At 45.9% G+C, this 8,667-nt stretch overlaps 1 protein-coding gene and 1 long non-coding RNA gene across 12 annotated transcripts in view; one reads left to right on the forward strand and one right to left on the reverse strand.

Annotated features, from left to right (window-relative positions):
* The window catches only part of FHOD3 (formin homology 2 domain containing 3), a 403,933-nt gene extending 403,274 nt beyond the window's left edge, over positions 1 to 659 (reverse strand). For all 11 annotated transcript variants that reach the window (XM_054057577.1, XM_054057576.1, XM_054057575.1 and 8 more), the window contains exon 1: positions 300 to 659. In XM_054057577.1, coding sequence (XP_053913552.1) covers positions 300 to 464 — 165 coding nt within the window. In that variant the 5' untranslated portion in view covers positions 465 to 659. The remainder of the gene's footprint in view (positions 1 to 299) is intronic.
* Positions 25 to 7,792, forward strand: LOC128851131 (uncharacterized). Its single transcript, XR_008448402.1, has 3 exons — positions 25 to 295; positions 2,582 to 2,646; positions 7,397 to 7,792. It is a non-coding gene; the product is annotated as an uncharacterized LOC128851131 (long non-coding RNA).
* Positions 7,793 to 8,667: the final 875 nt, after the last annotated feature.

Genomic DNA, 8,667 nt, shown 5'->3' on the forward strand with positions numbered 1-8,667 from the left:
CCGCCGAGCCGGTTAAATCTTCCTCCAGCGAGGCTCCGACCCTGCCTGCACGACCGCGCTCCTCGCACGGAACGCTGAGGAAGCAACGTTATTCCTCAGTATCCCCAGATACTCAAGACATCGCTAGTGACGGGCAGGGATGGAGCATTCGATACTCAGCTCGAGGTTCGGTTTGGAGGGTTCGTACGGCAGCTACAGCCGAGGCAGAGGCGGTAGCAAACCTCGAAGGCGCTTTGGGAGCCGCTCCGAGCCTCTCCCCAGGAGCTATGGAAGGATTTCCCCCGCATCCCCCCCGGTACCTTCTGCGGGGCGCGGAGCAGGCGGTGCACGCCGGGCAGCTGGGTGGCCAGCGGGATGTCCTGGCGGAAGGTGTAGAGCGGCGGCCGGGTGGGCTCGGGGAAATTAGTGCTGTTGAAAGGGTCGGTGTCATCCAGCAGCTGCACCCGGCACACCAGAGTGGCCATGGCGCGTCCATCCACCGCCGCCTGGGCCAGCCCCGAGCGAGGTACCGAGCTGCCGGCGAGCTCTCACAGCTTCTCCTCAGGGAGGCGGCCGCCCATGGCTCCTTTTCCCCGGCGGGAGCCGCGAGTGCGTGCGCTCTTCAGAGCGGAGCCGCGGTGCGAGGGCAGAGCGGCAGCGGCGGCGGCAGCGGCCCCCCCATGCCCAGCCGGCAGCGGGACTGCGGCGGCAGGCGGCCACCAGCGCCCCCCAGCGGCCGCCGGCAACACCGCCCCCTCCTCCTCCATCATCTCCTCCTCCTCCGCTCGGGAACCCCCGCCTCCGCCGCGCGGAGCTGGGAGAGAAAGCAAGGGGGGCAGGCAGCCCCCCAGCTGCGGCACAGGGAGGGGTGGAGGAATCATAGAATCACCAGGTTGGAAAAGACCTTTTGTATCATCGACTCCAACCATGCCTATCTGCCACTAAACCATGTCCCTGAGCACCTCGTCTATCCGTTTTTTAAACACCTCCAGGGAAGGTGACTCGACCACCTCCCTGGGCAGCCTCTGCCAGTGCCCCATGACCCTTTCCGTGAAAATCTTTTTCCTGATGTCCAGCCTGAACCTCCACTGGCGCAGCTTGAGGCCGTTTCCTCTTGTCCTGTCTCCTGTCTCTTGGGAGAAGAGGTCAGCTCCCTCCTCTCCACAACTGTCTCCTTTCAGGTAGTTGTAGAGAGCAATAAGGTCTCCCCTCAGCCTCCTCTTCTCCAGGCTAAACAACCCCAGTTCCCTCAGCCGCTCCTCATAAGACTTGTTCTCCAGCCCTCTCACCAGCTTCGTTGCTCTTCTCTGGACACGCAAGGAGGAGACCCTCTTGATGGAGAAAATCCAGGCAAATAAGACTCATTTTGGAGTTTTAGAAAGCAAGCATCCTTTATCAGGGCTGGGCAAAATGAGGAGTGATCTTCATCAATGTGTGCAGAGAAACAAAAGCCGGCCATGGAATGTATTTGCCACTCACATGCATATGTTAACAATTTCCCCAGAAATCTTATGCGTATTCTATTACTTTCCAAGGTCTGATTTTAATGTTTATCAACTTCACAACAATCAAAACTCTTGCTACTTTGGAGCTTTGGCTCCAGCTCTGCTTAGCATTGCATCTGAGCTAGGGAGAGACTACAAACAGAGGTGAATACAGCAGAAGACACGTCTGTTCAGCACAGATCACACTGCACACAAGATGATATCATCTTTGAAGAATAAAAGTTGCCTGGAAAAACGCTGTTCTAAAGCAAACATGCTGTCAGAAGGACATCCTGTCTAACTTCAAAAAATACAATTACTTAGATGAAACTTAGAATCATAAAATAGTTAGGGTTGAAAGGGACCTTAAAGCTCATCCAGTTCCAAAACCCCTGCCACGGGCAGGGACGTCCCACTAGATCAGGCTGCCCAAGGACCCATCCAGCCTGGCCTTGAACACCTCCAGGCATGGGGCAGCCACAACTTCCCTGGACAACCTGTGTCATTGCCTCACCACTCTCATAGTGAAGAAATTCTACCTTATGTCTAGTCTAAATCTGCCCCTTTCCAGTTCATACCCATTGCCCCTTGTCCTATCACTACAAGCCTTTGTAAACAGCCCCTCCCCAGCTTTCCTGTAGCCCCTTCAGGTACTGGAAGGTCACTATAAGATCTCCTCAGAGCCTTTTCTTCTCTGGGCTGAACAACCACAACTCTCTCAGCCTGTCTTCATATGGGAGGTGCTTCAGTCCTCTGATCATCTTTGTAGCCCTCCTCTGGAGCGCTTCCAACACCTCCATATCCTTCTTATGTTGGCGATTCCAGAACTGGACACCATACCACAGATGAGGTCTTACAGGAGATGGATAGGGGGATAGAATCACCTCCGTCGACCTGCTGGCCACGCTTCTTCTGGTGCAGCCTAGGATACGGTTGGCCTTCTGGGCTGCGAGCGCACATTGCCAGCTCATGTTGAGCTTCTCATCAACCATCACCCGCAAGTCCTTCTCTGCAGAGCCACTCTTAATCACGTCACCAAACTTAACTCCTCTTTAACTTAAATCAAGGTGTTCCACTTTTTGTAGTAGTAACTGTTTCTTGCATTACTCCCTCCACAGTCCTTCCCCAATTAGGGTCAAGTGACCTTCGCCTCAGGACAGAATCGGGGCTGCCGCCCTCCCAGGTAGGCACCACCAGCACTGGCACCACTACGGGCATTTTGGGGGGAGGAGGTGGAGAAGGGGATGTGGGGATCACCCCCGCTGTGAGGGACACACGGGCAGGGTCACCTCTTCACAGCGTGGTGCAGTGAGCTTGTACTGAGCTCAGTCTTGCTGCCACAAACATCCCAAGATAGCTACATCTTTAGTGTAATGTTCATCCAGTTCAGAAAGGAAGCTATAAATAACACCTGCTTAAAAAAAAAAAAAAAAAAGTTTTAGAAGCTGACCTGAAACCTGGGTGTTTTACCAGCATCGTTGAGTGGGTTTCTTTGTGTTTGTACAAAACGCCTTTACCATTAGGGTTGTAGATCCCCAGGGTTCATTCGACTTCCCAGAGCGTGCAGCCCAGGCAGTCTCCTCACCCCAGACAGGAGACACCCCAGGAGCTTCCTAGCTTCACGCTCTGTCTGCCTTAGACCTTTCCTTCCTTCCTTCCTTCCTTCCTTCCTTCCTTCCTTCCTTCCTTCCTTCCTTCCTTCCTTCCTTCCTTCCTTCCTTCCTTCCTTCCTTCCTTCCTTCCTTCCTTCCTTTCTGTCACACAGGGGTAAACAGGGTTGAAGTGCCAAGCACTCCAGGCAGGTGCAGAAAACAGCATTGGGGGTTTTGAGTTGAATCTGCACTGTGTTGCTGAGTCTGCAACTGCATCTGCAGGGATGCATATGCCCCGATCTCTGTTCTTGGGGGCACAGAGTGTAGAAGAAGGTCCATGAATTAAGTTACAGGTGAAATACAGAGAACGAAGGTTCTCACTGTCCTAGGGGAAAGGCTGCATTCCTTCAGGTTGAGCATCTGTCCAAGAGGATGCACCACACTTAAAGGCTGTGGTTCATAACTGCTTATCCTTTCTTCCTCTGCAGAGAGGACTGTGGAACAAAAGCTGTTGCACTGTGAGAAACAGAGGGAATTTATCACAGAAATGTGTCTTAAGTAAGAAATCATGACCTCTAGATCATAGTGTTTGCATGAAGCAAATGTTTCCTCCCAACTTGATTACTGGTTTGGGAGTATTTGTCAGCACTGGGACTAAAGGGGATTTCTGTCCACACGTGGTCTGTCCTTCTGTTTCTGTTGTTCTTGGGACTAACTTGTTCTGCCAACAGTTATGCAGATTTTAAGAAAAGAGTATCTAGTATAAAGAATACTCATAAATTTATTTTTGTATCTGCTTTAGTACCAAAAATTTAGTTTCTAGAGAAAACAGTATTGCTGCATATCTGTCTGCTTATTTTTGTTGTATGTTTTTGTCATGTAAATTTTGAGATTAAACATGATATTTGGGGTTTGTTAAACATAATTTACTTAATTACCATTTATATTAAACTTCCATTTTTCTAAACTAATTGTTCATTTTCTGCTAATCAATGATCAATACAAAGTGGCACAAGATTGCTATTCTTGCTATTCATTGGATTAATTCTGAATTTTGCTAAATTAATATATGGCATTCGTAGTATTCCAGAGGCATTAATACTTGGAAGGCAGTATTCAATAAATCATAGAAGCCAAGATTTTTTATAGAGTCTATATGACAGCTTTCACTATCTTTCCTTTAATACGAGACAATGAAAACAAAATTTGAGTGCAGTCCTTGTAGCCAAGGGAGATCAGATGACTCCAAGGCTCAACAGCAAAACATGTGGCCACTGACTCTAAATCTCACAAGCAAGATTTAGCCATTGTCTGTTATGATCTTCAATTGGATATCCAAACACAAGGTAGACAGTGGAGATATGCTTTATGACCACGCGGCAGAAAGACAATTGAGTGATACAAACGTGAAAGGATCCTGAGTCAGTCAGTTTTGAGATGCATTTACCTATACATTTTCCTAATTGTAAACGTCCTTTAAACCAATGTAGACCTTTGATTTCCTGAAGCTGGATTTTATTTGAATTTGAATTGAATCAATACAGATGGAAAGAGAAAATGTAGATCTGCTGGATAAAACATTACAAGGTCAGCATGCATGTGTATGTGTGTGTACAGGGAGAGATACATGTCTAAATTCCGTATTTGAATGATTTTCCACCTTTTTACGTATTCTTTGGAAGCCTTCTGAATCTGCAGTCTCTTTCCATCAGCCTGAGCCAGGGCTCTGTATAGTTTGTTCCCTCCTCTTCCAGTCAACAGTTTCTGATCCTGCTGCAACACTACACCTTGTCTTTTGACCAGTCCTTCCCCTGCACCCTGTGTGCTTTGCAGCCAGCAGGAAACTGCCCTCTCCTCTCCTCTCCTCTCCTCTCCTCTCCTCTCCTCTCCTCTCCTCTCCTCTCCTCTCCTCTCCTCTCCTCTCCTCTCCTCTCCTCTCCTCTCCTCTCCTCTCCTCTCCTCTCCTCTCCTCTCCTCTCCTCTCCTCTCCTCTCCTCTCCTCTCCTCTCCTCTCCTCTCCTCTCCTTTCCTCTCCTCTTGCTTTCCTTCTGTCCCACTGCAGCCTTTTAAATTAACAAGAGGGGTTATAAAAGACCCTAACACACAGTAAAACAAAAATGAACAACCAGTTACTGCCTTTTAGAGGTACATGGCATGAGGCACCATGGGCATTGCATCTGGAAAGACGATCAGAGTCACGACAAGAACAGCCTATGAGATTGTCTCATCCCATTCCTCATCACAAAAGGTAAGGCCTTCACACGAGAGGAAGATCGTTTTCCTCAGCCATGCTGAATGAAATCAGCATTCAGGAGCTCTGGGGAATCTTCAGCAAAATCCACACTGTGGTCCTTCTCCCTTCAGGTAATGTCATGAACTAGTGAGTTCTTTTCCTGGGGCAGGCAACCAAGATACATTGACACCCAAGTTCATCTCACAAGCCCTTTCCAAAAATCAAAGCCTACCCACAATCAAGTAAAGTTCACAATTTTACGCTCCCAGGTTCTTTTTGGTAAAACATGAGGGGGAAATCCTTCACGTCCACACATTTTTCAAGAATGAAACTTAAGAGTTTTCATTTAGGGCTGATTTATTCTTCTGAACTCATCCCATTATTGGCAATTCTTAAAAATGCATTGTTGAGTGAGTTAAGATGGTGTGTCAGGCTTAAATTTGAATTTCATCATTGCTGAAACCTCAATGTTAAAATAACATCTTTTTTTTTTCTTTAATTTCCTCTCTTTTATTAAAAATAAAAAATAGACGTTCAATGGAAAGTTATAGAAAGCATATTCTTTAACCTAAGGACCACCCATGCACAATGTAAATATGTATTTAAGCCATTTTAAAAAATGATACAAGGTATCTGAGGTATGGGAATAGCTCCACTGAGAATATTAGTCTTTCTGGTATATCATCATGTCATACAGATCTAGATGCATGATCAGGAGATTACAGTGTAAGCATGTGAAGTGGCCAGTCCTTTAACTTCTTTCTCTCTCTCTTTTGGACAAATTGAACTGCTTTCCAAATTTCATTTTTCAACTTCAAGCCAATATTAGTTATGAGAGAACAAAACCAATTTTAACTTCCATGATTTATTCTTTTAACATTAATAAAGCTGAAAAAATAACAGTCTTTTTGGTAATGGTAATCAAAATAGACTTGCAAACCACTGGAATTAAAGTATGGTAATGAAAGTGCTGACAGATCCTTTACTGTAGTGATGGGAACAGTATTTCTTCCTTATCTGCACTATAATCTGGAAATAATGCTTAATTCTCTTAGTGAAGTGAGGAGAGTGATTTATTGTCATTGTTAGCTTGGACAGACAAATAACATAACACACTTCTCAAAATCATGGCATGTAAGTGAAATCCAGTCTGTCACAAGACCAAGAATAATACTGTGGATTTCAGCCTCCTTCATCCAGGGATTTCAAAGTGCTTTGGTACCATTAAATGTTGCCTGATTATTCCTACCCCATAGGTGGGGACACTGAGGAGCTGGCAGCTCTAGGGTACAATTCTAATGTGTTTGGTTTTTTTCTCACATAAGTGGGTTTTTTACCAATTGCAGTGGGAACTGAATTGTATATCATGTGACTGGATCACAGAAAATGTTTTCCACAGGGGATAGTAAAGCCCACATTAACAGAAAGCTTTCTCTTTGGGAAGTAAGGACTTGTATTGGCCCTGAAGATTTTCAGTGGTCTGAATCAATCTTTAAGTGTGGAATCACATATTCAAATTCAGTAGATTGTTACTGAAAATCATTCTCCTATTGTATCTGGTTAATACTGTATTAATCAGAGTTTGAGGTACACAATTCCAAAATCACTACGTGCCCAAAGATCCTACACAAATCTGTAAAAAACATGTCCTTTATTTTTCCATACTATTCCAGGAAATAATTTGTTAGATGTTCTGATGGTGATCTGGCAGAGTTCTTTTTCTGTGCAAAGTCTTCCCCCAAAGGTAGCCAGGTCTGAAAGATGTAGCCTCTAGCAAGAGGGCAAAAAAAGCGAGGTTTCTATGATGGGCACATTGCGCAGTGACATTTAATAGAATCTCTGGTTACACGATGCACTTTCAGTCTCTAGCAGGACTCCTTCATCCTTTGGCACACAGGCAAGGAAGCTTCATTCATAAGCAGAGATATTCTATTCCACCTTCACTGTTTAATGCTCCAGGCCCCTTCCTGCCTTACCCATTGCACACTGCTTAAACCCTGTTCTGATGACAGCACTAATTTCCTCAAGAGATTTCCTCTAGTGCTCAGTGCTATAACAGATGAATGCTTCACAACTATTTATCAATTTATTTTCATGGTGTTCTTCAGCATGGAGGAAGTAATTTTACCCTCGTTTTATGGATGGAGTGTTACAAGACAAAATGGAGATGAAGTCAAAAGTAACCACTGCTGTGGGCTGTCCAAGTCCAAGCTGCCTGCAACCAGATTTTGAAACCTCTAGGAATGCTACGTGTTAAAAGCACAGCTGACAGTGACACAAGCAATACAGAGAGCAGCCGGGAATGTGGTGGCCATTTGCTGGCAGCTGACTGTAACTGAGAACTTCTGAAAAACTATCAAGGCCCAACTCATTTTTTAAAGTATTTTCTAATATAAATAAGAACAACCTTTCCTTGAGGGAAACAGAACATTTTGGTTTGAAATCTTAGTGTCTGAAATTTGCTTTAATTTGTATCCTACCATCAACATTAAGCCACTGATTAAGTAATTGTTATCTCATCACTCTATATTGCATAACATAGTTTTTGCCTTGATGACTTGTATAAACTAAACTTTGGAGGAGAAAAAAATAGTTTGTCATTTTGCTTTGTGGATGCTCATTTGATGTGAATAGATCTACAAAACCCATCTACAAGAAGGGTTGCAGAGAGGATTCAGGAAACTACAGGCCTGTCAGTCTAACCTCAGTGCCAGGGAAAGTCATGGAACAGGTGATCTTGAGTGCTATCATGAAGCACATGCAAGAGAACCGGGTGATCAGCCCCAGTCAACACGGGTTCACGAGAGGCAGGTCTTTCCAAACTAACCTGATCACCTTCTATGACGAAGTGACTCAACTATGGGATGAGGGAAAGGCTGTGGCTGTAGTCTTCTTGGACTTCAGTAAAGCCTTTGACACAGTTTCTCACAGCATTCTGCTTCAGAAACTGTCAGCCTCTGGACTGGATGGGCGCACACTCTCCTGGGTTGAAAACTGGTTGGATGGGCCGGGCCCAGAGAGTGGTGGTAAATGGAGTTAACTCCAGCTGGAGGCCAGTCACAAGTGGAGTTCCTCAGGGCTCAGTACTGGGTCCAGCCCTGTTCAATGTCTGTATCAATGACCTGGATGAAGGCATTGAGTGCACCCTCAGCAAGTTTGCAGATGACACTAAGCTGGGTGGAAGTGTGGATCTACTGGAGGGTAGGGAGGCTCTGCAAAGGGATCTGAACAGGCTGGACTGCTGGGCTGAGGCATGATGTGGCATGAAGTTTAACAAGGCCAAATGCTGGGTCCTGCACTTGGGGCACAACAACCCTGTGCAGTGATACAGACTAGGAGAAGACTGGCTAGAAAGCTGCATGGAGGAGAAGGACCTGGG

Source organism: Cuculus canorus, chromosome 2 (genome assembly GCF_017976375.1).
Source record: "Cuculus canorus isolate bCucCan1 chromosome 2, bCucCan1.pri, whole genome shotgun sequence".
Taxonomy (NCBI): domain Eukaryota; kingdom Metazoa; phylum Chordata; class Aves; order Cuculiformes; family Cuculidae; genus Cuculus; species Cuculus canorus.